The sequence below is a fragment of the Podarcis liolepis genome, assembly GCF_965112155.1.
Source record: "Podarcis liolepis genome assembly, chromosome: 10".
NCBI lineage: Eukaryota > Metazoa > Chordata > Lepidosauria > Squamata > Lacertidae > Podarcis > Podarcis liolepis.
Window position 1 is genome coordinate 25,841,563 of NC_139562.1, and position 22,766 is coordinate 25,864,328.

Consider the following 22,766-nt stretch of genomic DNA (forward strand, 5'->3'; position numbering starts at 1 on the left):
TCATCTGATTGTCAATCTTGACTGACACCAGCACAAACAGAATACATTCCTTCCTGAAGCCCCGAAGCACGCAAGTTTAGTATGCAAACTAAACATAAAAGTAAATGTTAATGTAATTGCCTAATTTTTAAGAAGTAGGAGAGGTCCTTTTTGGGCTAGATCAGTAACGCAGTAGTCAAAATACTACAGGTATAGATTCTAATTATTATAAAAGCAACTTGCAGGAAACTGCAGCACGTGGAAAACTTAAAAAGAAACATAACTTTTCAGGTGTGGAAACATGTCATTAAAAGTACACTCAGGCAACACTAACACCACCTTGCACTTAACGTCATAACAAGCACCATATGATTAGCAAATTACAGGGTTTGTTATACTCCTAGCTTCCAAAGACATTAGATGCTTTGGATTTCTTTCTTGCTTCATGGTACACGATGTTCTGCCAAGCCTTAGTACAGTACTTAGTGCAAAGAGAACTAGTGTGGTCAGGGCCGGATTTAGGTTTGATGAGGCCCTAAGCTACTGAAGGTGATGGGGCCTTTTATATGTCCAGCTGTCCTTTGGGAACAACAATTTGTCACTGTTTTTATGTGTTGAATATATGCTATATGGTAATTTATGGACCTAATAGGTATGTAAAGCCATTTGCACATAACAAAATATGTATTTTATCAAAGTAATTGTTGAACTGAAATACAATTAAGAAGAAGGATATTAATAGTGAAATACAATTAAGAAGTATATTAATAGTGAAATAATTATTAAACTCTAACTTTATGTAGGTTTTATTTTATTTTTTATTTTATACAGTATTTTGGAAATGTACACCCAGGGTTTTTTTCCCTTTAAATTGTTTTGGGGCCCCCAAGAGAGTGGGCCCCTAAACTATAGCTTGTTTAGCTTATATACATAAATCTGGCACTGAGTGTGGCACAACTATGTTTCTTCAGGAGTTCTTTATCCATACAACCTTATATAAAGTGGGGGAAATTCAGCTCTTTAAATTGATGGCCATTTGCAAAGCCAAAAAGGTGCCTATTACATGATATGTAAAGCTTTTACTTTGTGGTCACTTTTGCAAGACGCTGCTTGTTCAATTATTTAATGGTTGCTATGCAAAACTGAGAATCATTACCTTCACACACCTGACTCATTACTACCATAGTGATTATTGCACCCCCTCAACGAAATACATGATTCCGACATGAGAAAATTATTCTTGGCAGTGGTAAGCTTCATTTGTGAGGAAAGTTGCCTATTAATAGCCCAAAATTACTAGGTACTTCCTCAGTGAGAGCTAGTGAAATAGTGAGCACTGGTGAAGCGGAGGAGGAATGAGGGAAGGGTGCAATTCCAGGATCCTTTTTCAGAGCAGGGGTAATGATATCCTATGCTGGGCACCAGGATAATATACACATCTTCTGCTTCAGCAAGTGAATGAGACTTTCACATTTTCCTATTATTTCCAATAGATTAGCATACAGGAAGTCAGGGAAATAAGGAAAGGTTAGATATATTTTTTCCCTTTTCTTTGATGGGGTTCCTACTAAGGGCTGCATTTCAGCTGGCTGAAGATCTTTTGTTAGATTTCAGTGAGTTTTGTGAGTTGAATTTATCCTATTAGAGTCTGTTCAATGACTGTCAGCAGACTTTATTGAATTGGGTGTTTTTCTATTTGTGCTTGTGATGGTATCTGGGTGGTTATACCTGATCTTGCCTTGCATACTGTTTGCACCTTCAAACATTTTGAGGTAGACACACAGTGCTTCATTCACATTCCTCCACTGCGTTGGGCTTATGGAAAAACCCTTCCCTTGGCTATTAAAGGAATGTCTTTCAAGTCCAGGTCTACCCTTAAAGACAGTGGGCCATGCTCTCTATCTTGAATTCCTCGGTTCCTTTTTCTGTATCTGCATGGTACTTTTGAAGGGGATGGAGGTAGATTACATCTAGCACAAATCTAACTCCAGTGGTCAGGCTGTGCCTGCAACTTCATACTACTGTAGTGACACACATGTCACTATTAATCCATGTCAACTGCAGAATGAGCAACCATTGGCTTTCATAGAATCATAGAATCATAGAGTTGGAAGAGACCACAAGGGCCATCAAGTCCAACCCCCTGCCAAGCAGGAAACACCATCAGAGCACTCCTGACATATGGTTGTCAAGCCTCTGCTTAAAGACCTCCAAACAAGGAGACTCCACCACACTCCTTGGTAGCAAATTCCACTGTCAAACAGCTCTTACTGTCAGGAAGTTCTTCCTAATGTTTAGGTGGAATCTTCTTTCTTGTAGTTTGGATCCATTGCTCCGTGTCCGCTTCTCTGGAGCAGCAGAAAACAACCTTTCTCCCTCCTCTATGTGACATCCTTTTATATATTTGAACATGGCTATCATATGACCCCTTAACCTCCTCTTCTCCAGGCTAAACATGCCCAGCTCCCTTAGCCGTTCCTCATAAGGCATCGTTTTCAGGCCTTTGACCATTTTGGTTGCCCTCCTTTGGACACGTTCCAGTTTGTCAGTGTCCTTCTTGAACTGTGGTGCCCAGAACTGGACACAGTACTCCAGGTGAGGTCTGACCAGAGCAGAATACAGTGGCACTATTACTTCCCTTGATCTAGATGCTATACTCCTATTGATGCAGCCCAGAATTGCATTGGCTTTTTTAGCTGCCGCGTCACACTGTTGGCTCATGTCAAGTTTGTGGTCAACCAAGACTCCTAGATCCTTTTCACATGTACTGCTCTCAAGCCAGGTGTCACCCATCTTGTATTTGTGCCTCTCATTTTTTTTTGCCCAAGTGCAATACTTTACATTTCTCCCTCTTAAAATTCATCTTGTTTGTTTTTGCCCAGTTCTCTAATCTGTCAAGGTCGTTTTGAAGTGTGATACTGTCCTCTGGGGTGTTAGCCACCCCTCCCAGTTTGGTGTCATCTGCAAATTTGATCAGGATGCCCTTGAGTCCATCATCCAAGTCGTTGATAAAGATGTTGAATAAGACCGGGCCCAAGACAGAACCCTGTGGCACCCCACTAGTCATTCTTTTCCAGGATGAAGAGGAACCATTGATGAGCACCCTTTGGGTTCGGTCAGTCAGCCAGTTACAAATCCACTGAGTGGTAGCATAGTCAAGACCGCATTTTACCAGCTTCTTTACAAGAATATCATGGGGCACCTTGTCAAATGCCTTGCTGAAATCAAGGTAGGCTTTGCAGTCCGTGACGCCAGGAGCTAAGTCTCCGAACATGTGGAAAACTGCAAAACGTGCACATTTTTTAAACTGCTGATGCAATTTGTTATTTGATTGTATTTACTGTATTTTATGCTGTACCTCACCCTGAGAGACAAAACTGAAGATCAGCTAATAATTTTTTTCAATAAATAAAGCAGTACCTACATTCTTAAGATACACAATCTTCATATGCCCCAGCTTCTAACTTAGCATAAAAGTGAAAGTGTAGGAATCTGGGGTTGAAGAAGCCCTGAATTGTTAAAAATACAGGTCACTCTTTTAACAGGATTAGTTTCCTGTGAAAGAGGAGGCACTGGAGATTTGTGGTGTCTTTGTAGCAATCCACTTAATTGCAAGTGAATATGCTGAGCAGGTCAAGCACACTGTTAATACTAGATTCCCAGCGACATTATTTTGGCCCCATAAAACCTACACCACCTTACAGTGTATTAAATAGAAGCTGTCTGCAACCCCCTCCCTCTCCCAAGCCTCTTAGATGCTGTTAGACCAGGCATATATATACCTCATTATCATGAAACCAAAGTCCCTAAGGCAAACTCTCTTCACATAATGTTAAAGATATTATTCTGTTGCACAATCATCTGGATGTGCCATAGGCTGTGTACACACTAAACCTAGAAAACACATTTGAAGGGTATTCTTTCCCTCAAAGAATTCTGAGCACTGTAGTTTGTTAAGGGCTGCTGGGAGTTGTAACTCTGTGAAGGGTAAACTAACAGCGCCCAAAATTCTTCGCAGAAAAGAATGTGTTTCAAATGCTTTGTGCGTATACAACCCTAGTCTTCAAATTCCCACTGAATCAGCAGCTCAACTTACTAGGGTCACATCCATGACATACATTTAAAGCTCATATCTTCCCCCAAAGAATCCAGGCAACTGTAAGGGTACTGGAAATTGTAGTTTTGTGAGGAGCAAAGCTACAGACCCCATGATTCTCTAAGTCAAATAAGGGAAGCCATGTGCTTAAATGCATGGTATCTTCAAGTGGTTTTGAAAGCAGATATTCTGAGAAAAAATGCACTCTGTGAAAAGTATGTGAATTAATAGTTTTGCTTGCAGCTACTTTCCAAATGGTGTAGAAGAGCAAGTTTTTAAAAAGGCTTCTGTGTAGTAAGAAATGACAGGGTATGTGTTTATTTTGGTGCAAAGTGGATGAAAATGCAGGATAGCCTTGACTAATCTAATGTCTGTCTAATCTAATGTTGTTGGCATAGGAGATACTTCCTATTTCTGTCTAGCTTGTTTAGAGCAAGATTAGGGTATCCACTTTATCAAATATAGACTTTTTCATTTATGAAGTTAGGCTTTGGAGAGGGAATGAGCAATTTATCCCATCAAACTGGCTTTCTCCTGTCCCATTATGGAAGCTGTGAGGGGAGAAAGTAGGACAATGGTTCCACTCTTGCAATCACATTACTGTTATTTTATTATGTTGTAATTGTTTTTGTTGTGCTATTGTCTTCCTTTCTCTGTGGAGTGTGAGAAAGAGGGAGAGCCATTAGATGCTCCAGATTACCGAGGCAGTGTAAACAGTACCGCTGCCAAACATGAGCCATCAAATGTTCCCACACGACAGTAATGTGCATGGTAGAAATAAGTACCAAAACCCGCCTTCCCGTCTGTGTCTCCTCATTTGCCTCAGCATCTCCGTCAGTGCTGCAGGTCCTTGGCAGCCAGGGACAGGCCTAAAGGGGCTCTCAGATGACATAATCTGGGTTATCGAGTAATGTGAGAGTTTATGCTTTTTGTAAAAATATGCTTGAAACTCTCTTTTGAGAAAGGTCTGCAAAAGTCCATTTCCAATGCACAATTACCAACACTCAGCTGCATCCTCATATTGGTGGGTGAACCTTTAAGTGAACTGGCACTGGTAAATAAAGCACGAGCAGAGGTGGGGTTTCATTTTGCCCTACGGAAGAGTTTCTGGGTTTTTATTTGGCTGCAGAGCGTGGCGAACTAAGTAATAATATTTAAATTAAAACGCAGCGCATGACGCGGACCGTAACAGTAGCAGGGCGGAAGCACCGCTGCGAGGTGACAGGGAGGCCGCAGCCGCCTCATGCACTTCAGTTACATAACGACGACTTCTCCAAGGTTCGCAGCACTGCCTCTCGCCGCCCGCGCGCTCCAGGCCGCCCCCGTCGCCACCCGCGCGAGCGGAAGGACCCGAACAGCGCGCGCACCCACGCCTCACCCCATGTGTTACAAACACGAGCCGCGCACGGGCTGGCCCAGGCGGCTGCAATAAAAGCGGGGGGGGGGGGAGTAGAGACACCAGTGCGCGCACCCCGTGCGTACGTGAACGCGCGCATACGTAACCCAGCGGCTCCGGCGCCCGCGCGCATTTACGCGGCTCGCCACGCGCTTAGCAAAAACCTCCACCGAAGCCCCGTGCTCATCCGGGACATTCGCGCCCGCCCTGAGGGCGTTGCCAGGAGCCGGTTAGCCACGCCCCCTGGCCTCATTTTGTATTTGTTTGTCCGTCGACTGAGGGCGGCTTGCGGCTGGAGCTTCGCCGTTTCAGACGAGCTCGTCCCTCTGTGTGTGTGTTGACACTGCTTTAAAGTAAGAGCTGAGCTGTGCGCTGCGCGCGCGGAGGGAGATACCCGCTTCTTCCCTCCGCCCCTCCCTCCGCCCGCCAGAAACCCGTAAACACATTTCAGAAACGTGAGGCGGCCGGAGGTCACGTGCCGCGCGGGCAGCCAATGGGGAGGAGGGGGCGGCGCTGGGCGGCTCCTGTAGTGCAGGGTTGCTGCGTAGAGTCACAGGGCGGGCGGCGAGGCGAGCGGCGGCCGGTTTGTGGCTGCGTGTGAGGGGAAGAAACCCAGGAGGGGAACTAACCGCCGTCCGTTCAGCTCGAGCCGGGTCTGCGTCGAACTCCGCGGAACTCTTCGACCTTCCCCTCCATCTCCTAACCGCCAACTGCGTGGAGCGGGCGCGGGGCTGAGGAAAGAAGGGGTAATGCGTTTCTCGCTGGAGGCCATCGCCACTGCTACTGGAGCTGCTGCCGCCGCCGCCTCCACAGCCGCAGCTGCCGCCTCCACCGGGTCCTAAAGCCGCCGCTGCCTACGGCTCCCCGCTCCCCTTGGCTCCCCTGTTCCTTCTTCTGTATAACCCCCCCTGAGGGTGTTTCCCCTCAGTGGCGGGACCCCGGCTCGGCATGAGCCGCGACGCCGACTTCATTTATTCCTGAACAGCCGGTCTTCCCTCCGACTTATCTTCCCCCACCCGCCGCCTCAACATCCACCGGCCTCCGCCGCCAGGAGAACCTGTGAGGGGAGTAACCAGGCGCCCCTCGGAAGATGGGGGTGAACGCGGTGCACTGGTTCCGCAAGGGGCTCCGGCTCCACGACAACCCGGCGCTGAGGGAAGTCATCCAAGGCGCCGACACGGTGCGCTGCGTCTACATCCTGGACCCCTGGTTCGCGGGCTCCTCCAACGTGGGGATCAACCGGTGGAGGTCAGTGAACGGAAAGAGTGGGCGCGAGGATGCGGCTCTTTTTTTATTTAGTCGGTCGGTTTTTATAAATCCCCATTCAGAAGGTTCCCGGTTGCGGGTAGGAAAAGGGGGGGGGAGAGGAAATGGGAGAGGTTTGGGCGTCGTCTGCGCACGCGCGTTGGCTGCTGGTTATACAACGCCGTTTCAGGTACTATGTAACGCCGGTGAAATCAATCTTGACGTCCTGGCACTCGGAGCTAATGAAAGGACGGCGCACTTCGGCCACCCGCTTATGTTCTCAGCATGACTTGATTTTTAAAGCTTGCCATTTCCCACGGGAACGGATTGCGTTGTTAACTTCTTAAGCAACTGCGCTTCTCTCACTGCATGCAAAAGAGTGCTGATTTAAAGCGGTGAATAAATTCTAGCCCATGTTGGTGGTGTCAAAAGGATTTTTGGGTACTCAGAAAAATTATATAGTTCAATACTTATACAAACAGAGCTGGCCCAATTAAAAAACAAAGCAAAACCCACTAAATCTTCCCTCTGTTTCCTGTTCTCCAGCCGAACAGGGTAACAAATATTTGTGAAAGGCTCCAACAGTTATACCCATTACATGTTTGTCACTGACTGCTTTAAAGATGTGATCTTGAGTCTTAGCTTTCACTTTAATGTCCTTGCTGTGCAACAGAGGCTTTGCCGTCCTGGGTTATATACGTGTGGCCATGATGCTCACCTTCCTCTTGCTAGCTACGACCTACTCCTAATTATGCCCTTTCCAGCCTCTTCCTGATGCTGGCAGCACTGAGGTAGTTGCACTTGCAGTTCCTTCTGTTGCTGTGCAAAGCAAGACATAACCTCACTTGGATATTTCGCAAGCAGTATTATGCTCATTTTCCAAACACAGACATTGTGAGGCTAAGAGGCCTACTAAAAGTTGCTTCGAATCAATAAAACATTGGAGAAACTTGTGTATATTTGTATGTATCTGTTCCAAATGGTGCTGAAAAATTAGGCAATGAGAGCTGTATCTGACTTTTTTTGGTGAGTTCAAACTTAACAGGATAGCTCTTGTCACATAAACACTGTTCAAAACTGGTATCTGGTCAGTAGCAAAGGTAGACAAATGATATGGACCACTTTGACATTCGTGGAGCACAATAAAGATGAAGAGGATTATCAATCGCTGTAAGGAGTGTGCAGGTCTTTCAAAGGAAGCTTCTTAGTCAGTTGCATTCTGAACTAATTAAACCAGTTTATTGTGATGCAGAACTGCCAGATATCCACATGTGTTCCATGGCTAATTCACAGATAACTAGAAAACTTGGTACATAATGCTGCTGGGCAGCTATTACTTGAAGTAAGACTGGTGTGGGGGCAGGGACAGGAGTCTAGTCTAGTCTTCTAGTTTATATTATGCTACTTACTATGCAGTATGGTTGGTAGCAATTTCTTGGTCATGGCAGATAATAAATATTTCTTCCAGGGCCTCTTTTGGGTCTGGATTTAAGCTGCTAAAGGTATGTTATCTGTTCACCATTTTAAAAATTGTGATTTTAGAAGTCAAAAATAGGGTATTGAATGAATACTTGGTAAAATATATCAACACTATATAATAGGCACAAGGAAATACTAGTGGAGATGCTTAAAACTATACAGATGCTGTAAGATGTAAGGAAAATGCATGGTACACTTGTGAATGAATTTTATCTATTGCTGTCATACTGACATGCCACATGCCATATGTGGTGTTACTGACCTCCTTTCTCTTGTCCCCATTCCTGGTGCATTTGTTATAGTTCTCATAATATAAAAGCTTTAAAGTTGAGTCTGAGTCTCTTTGTGTAATGTTTTTAATGCACCTTATTTCTTAGCTAACAAGTTCAAGACGAAAGTGGCTCAGAATATTTGTGACAGATCCTGTAATGTGTTGTTGTTGTAGTAGTAAGACTTCTGTGAATCTTGCTTTGAATTAAGTGGCTAGCTTTCATTTGGATGCTGTTGTGGGAGTCAGAACAGTTTTAGAATTTCTCAAGTTTTGCATTAAATTAACATTGAGATAGTATATTAATTTAAAAATCTACTTTGAGACATATTAAGTGAAGTGAGTCATACATGGCAATAAATATTTCAAAAAAGAAACCAATATTCATCATTTCAAAACTTTTTTTGGTCCTGGGAATTGGTTTGGTTTAAAATGGCATATTGAATATGTGTCACGTTTGATTATTTGCTGTCACTCCTTGAGTTGTTTTTAGATTTTCTTGGTTAATGGTAAACTTCCTTTTGTAAATTTATTACATGTTCAGCAATACTTCATATGTATAATTTTTTCTTACATTGTTTAATTAATTGCCAGGGGTAGTAGTAGATGAAGGCAACGTGAAGCATTCTCTTTTTTGTTCTTGAACTCTGGTAAAATGCAATACCAGTTATTGGTTAAACATTTAGCCACAACAAAAGGACTTCATAGGTCGGGGATTATCAGTTATTTTTTAAAAGATCAGATCTAGGCCAGAAGTGTACTTAAATCTTAAAAGAAAATAATATTGTAGTCACTTGTTAAAATGCTTAGGGGGGTGGTTAGACATATATCATTGGGCCATTTCTATCATTAGTCCCAGGGGCCTTCAGTGTCTTATTCTTTAGTTAGCTAGCTTACAAGATTTTTTGAGGTTCTAATAAAGGTATTGCCTGGTAGTGGATTTTTGATTTTTTTTCTTTAACCAACAAAACTTCACATGCTTTTATTGTCTCTTTGATTTGTCACTGTATACCCGAGGTAAGCATTACCATCATCAAAACTGAGTTCTTTGTGAATGTTGCCTTGGGTCCTGCAGTTGAGGAAAGTTGGAGTATAAATAAATAAAAGTTAACTGGTAGTGGCATTCATAATTTGAGTTAAGGAAATTCATTGTGACAGAGTAACTGGAGCAAGTAGATAGAACAGCCTTTCTTCAACATGCTGCCCTCCAAATGTTTTGGATTCAGGTTTCATCATCCCAGACAATGTGTCATGCTGATTGAGGCTGATGGGAGTTGGAATTTGAATCATTTGGAGGGCACCAGGTTGGAAAAGCTTAAATAGAACACTGGACTTCTGTCTCAGCTAGCCACAGATTCAGTGACTTGCCCATGTGTAAAATGAAGGGGGGGGGAGCATTTGCAGCGGGTGCTGTAAATATGAATTAAGAATGAGTTGAGAACTGAAAGGTCCCACTGCATAAATACAATATATTGTAACTTTGTGTAGTAGCAAACAAACATAACTGCTACTGCTGTATAATTAGTCTTCTTGGAAGTGTGTGTATGCCTTGTTCTGGGCAATATAATCATTTGTAGACATGTTTTAAAATTACAGTGGAACCTCTGCTTACGTACCGTCCTCCTTACGAACGCATCGGGTAACGAGCTCCGCTAACCCAGAAGTAGATGCTCCTGGTAGCGAACTTTGCCCCAGGATGCAAGCGGAAGTCGTGGCACAGCTGCAGCAGGATGCCCCATTAGCGAAAGAGCACCTCAGGTTAAGAACAGTTTCGGCTTAAGAACGGACCACTGTAAACAAATAAATGTTAACATTGATTAGATAGGTAATTTTATTTTTTGCATTTGGAACAATAATCTTTCAAACATGTTTTTAATTGATTTACCTCTGCAAGAGTCATGTCGTGTTTTAACCCATGTTTTCTGAAATGGGTGCATAATTCTGATGTAGAGCAGGGAGTATATTCACTATATTTTGATGACAATACGTTAAATGAATGGCTTCCCTACTCCCCCTGAAAATCCCCTTGTAAGGCAAATAGTATCCAGTTACTGGAATCCTCAGAAGGAAAGAGTGCTGTTGTGCTCACGTCCTACTTGCAGGCTTCCGTATGCATTAGGATGGCCATTGTGAGAACAGGATGCTGGATTAGGTGGATCACTGGCCTGATCCAGCAGGGCTATTCTTACGTTCTTGTGTAAATATAGTGGGTATAAGAGGAATCTGGTGGAATGGGGATAATCAGTGTCCTTTCAGGGCTCTCCTGAATACATAGAGCAAAGAAATGTGTCTTAAGGGTGGTGTAGCACTGCATGTCAAAGAGGGCATAGAAACCAATCTAGAAAAGATGCAGACTCCTCCACAGAAGCAGGATTTGACAAATAATGTCATTACTGGAGACATATTATAATGCTCCTCCCCCCCCCCATCAAGTTGAACTTGAAATGGAGAAATAAATCGGAGGGATCCAAAGTGTTAATAGTGGGTAACATTGAATAGAGTGATATAATGACAAAGAGACAACGTTTCTAGATAACCTAAATGACTGTTTCTTAAAACAGTTGGCTAGGGAATGAATGGGGAATGGAGCTGGAATTAATTGTGTTGACCAGGACCTAGAACAAGATGTAAGTGTTGCTAAACTAAGGGGAACAGTGACCACAGCGATATGAAATTCAATATACATGTAACTGGGAAATTCCCGGTAGAAATCCAAGGTTCTGTATATGCTATATCTTTAAAGCACATTCTTTCCCTCAAAGAATTCTGGGCACTGTAATGAGGAGTTGATGGGAGTTGTAACTCTGTGAGGGCTGAGCTACAGCGCCCAGAAGTCTTTGAGGGAAAGAATGTGTTTTGAACATTCTTTAAAACTATAGTGTGTACACAGTTCAAAATAGTCACATTTGACTTTGAAAAGTAAACTTGTTTTAAAAATGAGTATGACAGGGAGAGTCAAGAGAATCACATCTCTTTTAAAAGCTTGGAGGTTATTTAAAGCCATGGCAATAGAAGGTCTACTAGAACATATCCTAAAGATTCAGGGGCAAGAAAGCACCCCCCCCAAAAAAATTGAATAAGCGAACATGAAAGCAAAAAGAAGCAAAAAAATTATGCAAAAGAGGGAAGCAGAGGGAAGGAATTGAGTATATTGTTAGATACATTAGCAGCACAATCCTACATGTGTCTGCTCAAAAGTGAGTCCCATTGAAACTGGCTATAGGGTTGAAGCCTAAAACAATAAAAACTGATATGTTTGAATATGTTGGAAACAAGAACTGTCCAAGACATGTTTGGATCCTGATAAGAGATGGAAAGGTGTGCTAGGGAAAGATGGAGAGCTTGGAGAGAGAGTTCTAGTACTAACTGACAGATCACTGGGGCAATAAATCCACTTGAGTTCTTAAGGAACCTCAATGTAAAATTGCTGATCTTCTTACAATAATGTATAACTTGTTCCTAACATTAGCTTCTATACTAGAGGGCTGGAAAGTAGCTAATTGAACATCCAGGAAGTTACCAGCTAATTATAACAACTGTTCTGTATAAATTGGTAGAAAGCACTATCAAATTATCAAACAAGCTTCTGCCCTGCTAACATTTTTTGAGAGAATCAAGAACTGAAAGGATAGGGAAGATCAAAATGATCAGGAGGCTGGAGTATAGTCCCCACAAGGAAATGTCACACTGGCCTGGTTTCCATGACATGGTAAACCAGACTGACTTCCTGGAGTTGTATGGGCTCCTGGAGAGACGCTCTAAACTTCATTGCTCCTCCCCAGTCTTGAATAGTCCCATGGTGAGCTAAGCAAAAGTTTGGCTTAGCTAGCAGTTTTAATCCAGTGCTGTGGTTAAGCACTCTCCTCGCTAACCATGAATTGTAGCCTAGGGTTATTCCTGTATTGCATGTGGACAAGGCTGTTTTGGGAGGGAAGAATTGTTCAATATGGCTCTCAATTTGCATACTGGCCCAGTGTAACAACATGCTATAGTTTGAATATGAATGAGCTGACATGAACTGCAGGCCCACTTGCCAACCTCTTTCCCTTTTTACTCCATGAGAAATGATATAAAGCTTGTATTACTGGTTAGCAACATATTGTTTGTTGCTGCACCCAAACTGGCAAGGAGTTGTTTGTTCACACTACAGATTGCTAACAAGCCAGAATACCAAACCAGGATTGAAGTCTGTCTTGTGTGATTTGCTTCCTACACTTTTATCTCTAGTGTTTAAACCCTTATCTTAAATTGCTTTCAGCACTCTTAAAATTGTCTACAAGTAAAACACATAATTGTTTAAATGTGGAACAGTATTCAGTAACCACAGATTTAATAGGTATAAGCTTTTTTACTTACAAGTATGTGTGGTCACCTGTGGAATAGCCTGTTGTTAGGCCTTCTCTCCATTCATTCATTCATTCATTCACACATGCATACATACATATACCACTTGATTGGAAATAAATATTAAAGTGGTTTAGAAAAATATAAAACAAATTTGAGAAAAAATCATAACCATATTGAGTTACTCTGTTTCTGTCTGGGGGCACTGGTTTACTTTACTTTCATACAGTGGTGCCCCGCAAGACGAATGCCTCGCAAGACGGAAAACTCGCTAGACGAAAGAGTTTTCCGTTTTGGAGGTGCTTCGCAAAACGAATCTCCTATGGGCTTGCTTCGCAAGACGACAATGTCTTGCGAGTTCCTGCTGGTTTTTTCCCCCTTCCCCCCCCTTTTCTAAGCCGCTTATCAGCTGATCTGATCAGCAGATAAGCCGCTAAAAGCAGGTAATAGCGCTAAGCCGCTTATCAGCTGATCCGATCAGCAGATAAGCCGCTAAAAGCCTCTAAAAGCCACTAAAAGCACTAATCCGCTAATCCTTCAATGGGCTTGCTTCGCAAGACGAAAAAAACCGCTAGACGAAGAGAATCACAGAATTGATTCTTTTTGTCTTGCGAGGCACCACTGTATTGACTAGGCATCAGCAAAAAGGTCATTATGTGCTTCAGATTATAGTAACTGAAGGAATCCCTAAAATTCTAAGAAATTCTCATTGTGATTCACTCTCTAGGCTTTGGACAAATTTTCATCTCCCCCCCCCCCCACCAATTTATTAGTCACTTGCTACCCAAAGATCGAGGGACGCAGGTGGCGCTATGGGTTAAACCACAGAGCCTAGGACATGCCAATCAGAAGGTCGGCAGTTCGAATCCCCACAACGGGGTGAGCTCCCATTGCTCAGTCCCTGCTCCTGCCAACCTAGCAGTTCGAAAGCATGTCAAAGTACAAGTAGATAAATAGGTATCGCTCCGGCAGGAAGGTAAACGGGTTTCCGTGCGCTGCTCTGGTTTGCCAGAAGCGCCTTAGTCATGCTGGCCACATGACCCGGAAGCTCTACACTGGCTCCCTCGGCCAATAAAGCGAGATGAGCGCCGCAACCCCAGAGTCGGTCACGACTAGACCTAATGGTCAGGGGTCCCTTTACCTTTACCCAAAGGTCTCGAAGCTACTTACAGCAAAAAAAGACATACAATACACAATACCATAAGAGGGAAATCATATAATACATCAATATTTCATATAACATAACGTCTGGGAGGGGTAGCAAACAGCATTAACAATACTCAAATAAGAAACAAAGCTATACTCTGACCCATTAATTAGCAAATAAACAAAACCTCAAGCTTCCCCAGTCCAAAAATCATTCACATAAAAACAACACCCTCCTCCCCATTTTAACCTCTCTACTCCACTCAGAAGTATGGTGTCAACACCATCTGTTAGAAATCAGTGGGTGGGTCCAGTGTCTTCCAGGGATGATCTGGCATCTCTCCTCTCCCTTCATGGGGAGAAAGGTAAAAAGCAAAGCAGGAAGATGGTAATGAGATTTTAACCTGCTTTGCAGTTGACCTGGTCACTGCTCCTCTCCAGTTGTTGGTGAGGGAGAGGTGGATGATTGTAATCATAACCACTATATAACTACAGGCCATGGAGGTCAGACTAACAGTGCATACAAGCACTACTTCCAGCTTGGGCAAGAGGGGACAGACAGTCATGGTGCTGTTGCACTTGTAAACTCTGTTCTCCTGGTACCCAAGCTACATAACTGTCCCTTCAAGAAACAGATTCTGGCAGGTAGAATGTAGGTAGGTTGTTTTCTCTTTCTCTTGGTAATAAACTAACTAAGGTGCTTCCTTTTAGAAATTATTTTGTCTCTTAAGTTCGGATTTAGTTTTATGCAGAGTTCTATCTGACTTTATTTCTGGACCGAAAATGTAAATAAATGTTTAGTTGATCAACAAAAGAGTGAAATAAGCCTGTTGAAATCAAATGGAATTATTTTAGAACATCATACTTTATCAACCTTATACATGGTGAATGCTGACGAGAGCTTTTGAAACTACAAGACTGACATTCTGAATCATATTAAAGCTCTTCATAGGACAGTTTTATACTGCTGTCTGGGATATCACTTTTAAAAAAAGAAAAATGGCTTCTGTGTAAGATGATAAAATGAACAAAAGCAGTAGCATCATTAGTCCTTTATTTGCCTGAATACTTCAGCTAAGACACCATAGACCAGTACAGTTGTATAACTAACTGAATGAGTCATCTGTTAAAGAAGCAAGTGTTTTGAGAACTAAATAATGTCAAGCAGTATATAAAGATTTGGTTATATCGGAGAAGACCAGTTTGTTCAGTTATGTATAAATACAGCATAGTTTGTACAATGATAGTGACACAATGGACTTTCCTTGCAATGCGCAAATGTGTTTACCTGCTGTATTCAATGTAATATATAGATGATGGAAGAGTCTGTCCTAGAAACCTTTACCTGTTTATCTGGCATAAATTCTATTTATGATAAGCACATGTACGGTAAATAGACTTCACAACACTTTTTCTTCCATGAGTTCTTTCTACTGTTAGTTCTCATTGCAATGGACATTCTTAAATAGCATTTTAATTTTCATTAATGGGAATCCAAATATGGAAGATTTTAACTTTAGTTTTTGTGTTTGCTTTTAATTGCATGACTAGAGTAAATGTTCTCACTAGTTTAATTCTCGTTCATTGAAGCAATATCAGTTCTGCTTTTCAGGATCATGGATCCTTCCAAGGCAATTTATACCGCATTTTTCGCTCCATAGGGCGCATCGGACCATAGGGCGCACCTAGGTTTTTTTGGGGGGGGAATAAAGGGGGAGAATATCCCCCCCAGCCCCAAAGAGCAAAGAAGCCAAGACAGGCAGCGGGATGGATCCTGCTCGCTGTCTTGGCTTCATTTTTAGCCGCAGGGCTAGGGCGGGGGAAGCTTGGGCTTGGGCTACCCCAGCCCCCCAAACAGGTCCAGGAGCGGCGGCAAGATTGCGCACAACCTCGCCGCTGCTCCTGGAGCTTGCGGGGCTGTGGGCATGGGAAGCCCGAGCTTCCCCCGACCACAGCCCCCCAGAACAGGTCCAGGAGCGGCGGCAAGATTGCGCACAACCTCTCCACCGCTCCCGGGGCTTGTGGGGCGGGGGAAGCCCAAGCTTCCCCCAACTCCAGCCCCCGGAACAGGCTGCTATCCGCAAGCTTTCTGAGCGCGGCGGGAACTCCCTCTGGGCTCAGAAGGCTTGCGGATAGCTGCCTGAAGCCTGGAGAACGAGAGGGGTTGGTGCGTACCGACCCCTCTCCCTCTCCAGGTTTCAGCGAAAGCCTGCATTCGCACACACATTTCCCCTTCATTTTTGAAGGGGAAAAAGTGTGTCCTATAGAGCGAAAAATACGGTACTTAAAATAAAAGGTGACAGCAATAATGCAACATTGTTAACTACAGAATTGAAATCAATACAATGTTGATATTACAAACAATAAAACAAACCAACAGCAGATGATATAACCATATGTATTACAGCCACCCCCTCACAGTGGTACCTCAGGTTAAGTACTTAATTTGTTCCGGAGGTCCGTTCTTAACCTGAAACTGTTCTTAACCTGAAGCACCACTTTAGCTAATGGGGCCTCCTGCTGCCACCGTGCCGCCGGAGCACGATTTCTGTTCGCATCCTGAAGCAAAGTTCTTAACCCGAGGTACTATTTCTGGGTTAGTGGAGTCTGAAGCGTCTGTAACCCAAGATACCACTGTATAGGATACCAGCTTAACCAATTGGAAATGTAGTTTGTAGGATCTGTCTAAAACAAATCTGAACAGCTGTCAGAGAAGGAAGTTCTATAGATGGGACTGCCACCAAAAATCCTATCTTATATGTCTGCCAGGCTAATTGTACCCACAGCCTCCAAGGCTGATCTTAAGATCTAGGCAGTTTCCTATTTGTAGGTGATCCTTCAAGTATCCCAGTCCCAAACCATTAAGGGTTTCAAAGGTCATAACCATCACTTTGAATTGGACCTAAAAATGAACTGGCAACCATTGCAGCTGTTAAAACTATTGTAGTTATATGCTCTGAGCACCTCATCCAACCAACATTTGGGCAACGGCATTTTACCCTAGGTGAAGTTTCTGAAGTATCTCCAGAGGCAGCCCCACATGGAGTGCTTTGCAGTAGTCAGACTGGATTTAACCAGGACATCACTAACTGATTCAAGATCTGTTTAATCTAAGTAGGGCTGTTGCTGGTACACCAGCTGAACTTGGTAAAAGGCACTCCTTGTCCCACCATCTGTGCTATAAATGCCCATTATGCTTACTCACCTAAATTCTATGTTATAATTACATTCTATCTAGTGGTGATTCATTTTTTCCCAGGTTCAAAAAATAGTGTTTTGTCAGAACTGAAATATGTAATATTTAACTAGATGCTAACTACAGAAATATGTAGATAGTGTACAAAAATGAGTGTTTCTTACACACACAAAAGTGATTTTGTGGCACTGCCTTAGAGAAGTTGAGGGAATTTTGGTGGAAGTGGATTTCCTAGCTCAGTTGATAGACTCCCGCACCCCAATTGTATCAGATCCAAAAAGAGGTAATTAATTGGTAATAAAATTAACATTTTTGGAAAATGGAAAAACTCTAATGACAAGTAATAAAAACATCTTAATTCGCAAGGTGAGCCTCCCCATTTTTTTCAAAATTGAAAAAAAAGGGTGAAATTCCATGTTAGTCATACATTTCAGTAGGTGAGCATTAGTATGTCTTAAGTGGGTATTGCCTACTCTTTATATCAGGACATCCAAAGTCCGTTTCAGGTGCCTAATTCGGCCCTTCACTTCATCAAATCTGGCCCTCTTTGAAAAAAGTTTGGACACCACTGCTTTATATATGTTGACTTTCAATATTCAGGTTTAACTTCTGGGCATCCAGACTTCTGAGCAAAGTTTTTGAGTCCTAGAACTTTCATGATAGAAAATCTGAACTATAGTTTTGTTGGGCACTTTGATCCATTATGCCATAAGAAAGGAAGAACTTCTTTAGTCTGTACTGTAGCACTTTGGTCAGTAGCCCTACATAGATATTGTTCTGACTGCTGCCTATAAATGGTAAAAATTACTATTTGTGATACTAGTTTTGATCACATGCATTTGGGAGAATGGAAGAAAACTAGGTTGGTTGGCTTCCTTACACTGTATTATATTCTTTCATGTTGTGGAAGGCTTTCTTATACTATTTCTTACACCTTTCATAGCACAGTTGCAATTTTAAAATAAGTCTTTTTGAAATTTGAATATTGTGTGTTCAAAGATGTAATTTTTCTGCAAATTATGGCAGATAGTTCAGCTGTGGTACCCTTTTTCTGTTTCAGCAAATGTCTGATTTATTTCTGGCTGGTAATGCAGTATGATCTCTTCAAAACATTGCAGTGATTAACTTGAAATTCTAGTTATGAAACTGTGTTGTAGCATGATCCTTAAAGTAGGTCATTGTGACGGGAGTAGTCCAAACAGGCTGCTGGTTGCTAGAGCAACGACCTATTTAAGAAGCCCTTTCTGTTGATTCATATTGAAACAATCCTTTAGAAATCATATAAGGAAATGAATTAAAAGCTAACACAGATGGAGAGAAATATTAAGGGTTTGTTATACTGGGTGTCTTTCTCTTCCCTACTCCCTTTCCCCAATCTGTTGTGGACTTTGAAGATTAAATTGTATATGTTCTGTTCTCAAGAGGTTCTCTTTCCATTTAGGCCTCCTTTGCACACTTAGATTGATTATCATTTTTCTTAAAGCATGCATAGTATTGCTTCATTTAATTCTAACGTGATAAACTGGTATTACAAATTATTCAGTGTGTCTGTATATTGAGTTTTCATGCAAAGTACTTAGACATTTTAAATAGAACAATGTAATTCTGATTATGTGCAAGGAAATAGTTGGATATATTATGCTAATAGCTTGCCTTTTCCTCTGGAAAAGTGAAAATGGCATTTTAACCTTAAAACAATTCTGAAAGAAGTAGCTGAGGCTGAGAGATTATATGTTTGCATCTGTAGTTAGTGAGGAGATTTGATTCTGGATTTCACACATCCAGACTCTAGTCATTGCACTACACTGTAAGTGTATGCATGGATGTACACACAGAGTAACAAAAATGGATACATACGTATTTGAAAATCTTTGGTTGATCAACAGAGGAATGCTTTGATCAGCTTTCAATGTAGCATTTGTCTACTCTGCAAAAGTTGAAAAGGTAGATGTGAGAGCCGGGTAGAAAATACTTCTAGAATCTCAGAAGGGATTGTCAGTAGTGGCAGCATCTTCCTTTCATCTGCATTAGGTGAACAGAAAAGCTAATAATTAGTTGTGTATTTTTTCTTTGCTTAGTTTTGCCCTCTAGATTCACAAACAAAGAACCAGTGTGATCTGAAGTTGAGAAATCAGATCAAGATGGAGTGGGGGATCAAATCCTTACAGCCAATAAGTTCACTTGTGGACCCTGGGCCAATCACTGTTTCGCAGCCTAACCTGTCTCACATGATTGTAGTGAGGATAATATGGAGGGAGGAACCAGTACCCTGCACATCTTCAAAATCTGCTCCTGTGTATTGGGGACCTTCTGGAGCAGATTTGGGATGGGGGGTGGGGAGGAGGATCTGTTGCATAAACAGATCTTTACTGGTACAGCATTAGATACAGCTGTCTGTGTGCTGCATCTTGAAGCATGTGCTTCTTGGAAGAAGAGGCAGGATATAAAAATTGCAAATGAATAATAAGTGCATGAAGAATATCAGTTGAGCTTGTGCAAATAATATTTTCCATAGCACAAGATGTCTAAGAATTATGAATAGTAGCTTTCACCATTCAAAAATTAGAGCTTATAATGGAAGTTTGGGGGGCAAATGGGGCTGGGAATGAGAGTCTAGGATCCAGCAGCTATGGGCATCTCTGCCTCTGCTCTAGAAAAGAACCACTTTTTGAGGTTGGCACTGTTCATTTGAAATGAGGTAATTTTGATCAGACTTGGGTGATAATTTTAGAACCGTTCTTTAAAATTGTTAATTTGCATTTTAATAAATCATAAAGTTGCATGGTTGCTATACAGATTATAGGTCACTTTTGACACTTAAGACTGCATACAGACCATCACTGCTGTTGAATAAGAACAACTTCCTCTTCCACTTGACTGAAGTACCGTATTTTTTGCCCTATAGGGCGCACCGGCCGATAGGGCGCAGCTAGTTTTCGGGGGGGGGGGATAAAGAAAAAAAAATTTCTTTACCCGCCCCCCCCCCCAGGCTGGGGCGAGGGAAGCCCGAGCTTCCCCCAACCCCAGCCCCCAGAATAGGCTGCTATCCGCAAGCCTTGGGAGCCCGGCAGGAACTCCTGCAGGCTCTCCAGGCTTGCGGATATCTGCCCGAAGCCCGGGGTGCGCTGCTCAGAGCACCCCAGGCTTCGGGATGCAGGCTGCTATCCGCAAGCCTAGGGAGCCCGGCGGGAACTCCCATGGGCTCCCAAGGCTTGCGGATAGCTTCCTGAAGCCTGCATTCGCCCCATTGGACGCACACACATTTCCCCTTCATTTTTGGAGGGGGAAAAGTGCGTCCTATAGGGCGAAAAATACGGTACTATGTTTGGAAATAAGATAGGTGTTACATAAATATCTCCTATAGCTTCATCTCTGATTATATGGGCTAAGAGCACTCAGGTCATAATATCAGACTTGTAGTGTCCATAATAGAAGTCCTCTAAAAATGAATTGTTGTTGAATTGTGGCTGTTCAACTGGTTGCCAGTCTGCTACTGTGCCCAAGTTCAAGGTGTTGCTATTATACAAAACCCTTAATAACTTGGGACCAGTTTACCTACGAGATTGCCTTACCCCACATGTGCCTACTTGACTGCTTCAATCAGCGGAATTGGCACTAGTATAGGTGCCACAAAATACCAATTCCACATTTGTGAGAACTCAATTGTTTAGTGTGGCAGCACCTGCACCTTGGAACTCCCTCCTTATTGATATCTAGCAGGCATTTTCTTTGTATTCTTTTTGGCGCCTACTAAAAACATTCTTATTTAGGCAAGGCTACTGAGATGCTTAGAAATGCTGGTGTGAATTTTAATCTGTTTTAGTATTTTAATGTTTTGTTGTTTTAAAGAATTTTATTTATCTTTTTGTAAACCGTGGTGAGGTGTTTTTTGTTTTTGTTTTACAACCAAGCTGTTTATCACTTTTATGAAACAAACAAACAAACAAAAATACTGATTGCTAGAAAGAAAGCATTCCAGTTTGCAGTTTTCTCTCTCTTTGCCACTCAGCTGCATTTTTTTGGTCACAGTGAGTAGGTTTTAATGCACTCCTTTAAAACAATAGTTGAAATATAAGTCTGTCTTAAATATCAGTGCACATCTGTGTTTCTGAAAAATGAGAAGCATACCCATCAAACTATAGGAATATTGCAGAAGACCTGTAGGATTAAGCAAGGCAGGCAGTTAGTTGACTTAGTATTGCTATTCTATAATTACAATTGTTCTAAGTCTGATAATTCAATTTAATAGAGGAATTTAATTATGCAACAATGAACTATTAAACATTTCTAGGAATGCTACCATAAATATATGAGATAAATTAGAAAAAGCTTAAAAGTAAAGACTTATACATTTCTTAACAAAACTGCTGATCTCAGCCCCCTTCCCCTGGGGTTTGGCTCTCTCATGCTTAATTGAAAGCAAAAAATAGGTTAGCAACTTTTTAATGCTTAAATTAAAATTGATTCAGGAGAAAAATGCATTTTAAAGTGTATATCTAAATTCATTCTAGTTGACCCTGCTATTATAGCTCTACTTAAGCATTCTGTGTTGAACCAGACTCTGGTCCCTAAAAATTAATGGTGTGATAAATCTGTTATCATTAAGGTGCCATAGGGCTCTTTGTTTTTGCTGCAAAAGACTAACTTGGCTAACATTCTGGAATTTCTTACAATGTAAGATCACTCTTGCGGCATTCAGGAAAATGAAGCTAACTGTATTAACATTTCAAGGTAAAGGACCCCTGACAGTTAAGTCCAGTTGTGAACGACTCTGGGGTTGCAGCGCTCATCTCGCTTTATTGGCCAAGGCAGCTAGCGTACAGTTTCTGGGTCATGTGGCCAGCATGACTAAGCCGCTTCTGGCGAAACCAGAGCAGCACACGGAAACACTGTTTACCTTCCCGCCAGAGCAGTACCTATTTATCTACTTGCACTTTGACGTGCTTTCAAACTGCTAGGTTGGCAGGAGCTGGGACCAAGCAACAGGAGTTCACCTCATCGCGGAGAATTGAACCACTGACCTTCCAGTCGGCAAGCCCTAGGCTCAGTGGTTTAACCCACAGCGCCACCCGCATGTATTAGGCACATTTAGCAGCACATAAAATTCAGTAGTTTCCCATGAATTGTTGTACCTGAAATATAATATAATATGAAATTAAAATTAATGTAGCAAAGTACCTGAATTTGCTTTGATGAAGAAAGCAAGTGTTTGACAGCTAATAGATTCTGTGGAAAACATTCTGTGCAAAACATTTAAATCCTGTCTGAGCTTAATCGTCTTAAGAGTTCCAAAAGTGCATATTGGTCCTGCTATTATTCCATTACAGATATAACCAGAGTAATACATCTCTGAATTTGCTGACATCTTTGACATCCCCTGTAAACTGCTCTGTGATCCTCAGATGGGCAATATTTAAAAAAAAATAATAATAATAATAATAATAATAATAATAATAATAATAATAATAATAATAATCTTGACTATTGATTTGTTTGGCAAATCATCTACACAGTGAAACTATGCACTGAGAAGATGTGAGCAGTTGCGTGTTCCCCATCCTAGTGCCCATCTACTACATGCTGTTGGTCTGGAAATAATAATCTCTGACCATAAAAT

General features: G+C 42.0%; 1 protein-coding gene and 1 long non-coding RNA gene across 5 annotated transcripts in view; one reads left to right on the plus strand and one right to left on the minus strand.

Annotated features, from left to right (window-relative positions):
* The first annotated feature begins 5,534 nt into the window (after positions 1–5,534).
* Positions 5,535–22,766, plus strand: part of CRY1 (cryptochrome circadian regulator 1) — a 32,317-nt gene continuing 15,085 nt past the window's right edge. Inside the window, exon 1 of one of the 4 annotated variants that reach the window (XM_083462165.1) lies at positions 5,535–6,719. In XM_083462165.1, coding sequence (XP_083318291.1) covers positions 6,562–6,719 — 158 coding nt within the window. In that variant the 5' untranslated portion in view covers positions 5,535–6,561. The remainder of the gene's footprint in view (positions 6,720–22,766) is intronic. The other 3 variants (XM_083462164.1, XM_083462167.1, XM_083462166.1) reach the window with 3 other exon arrangements.
* Positions 5,733–13,027, minus strand: LOC310687305. The gene is made up of 3 exons (XR_014516374.1): positions 11,904–13,027; positions 9,038–11,640; positions 5,733–8,861 (listed from the first exon to the last, which is right to left on the minus strand). It is a non-coding gene; the product is annotated as an uncharacterized lncRNA (long non-coding RNA).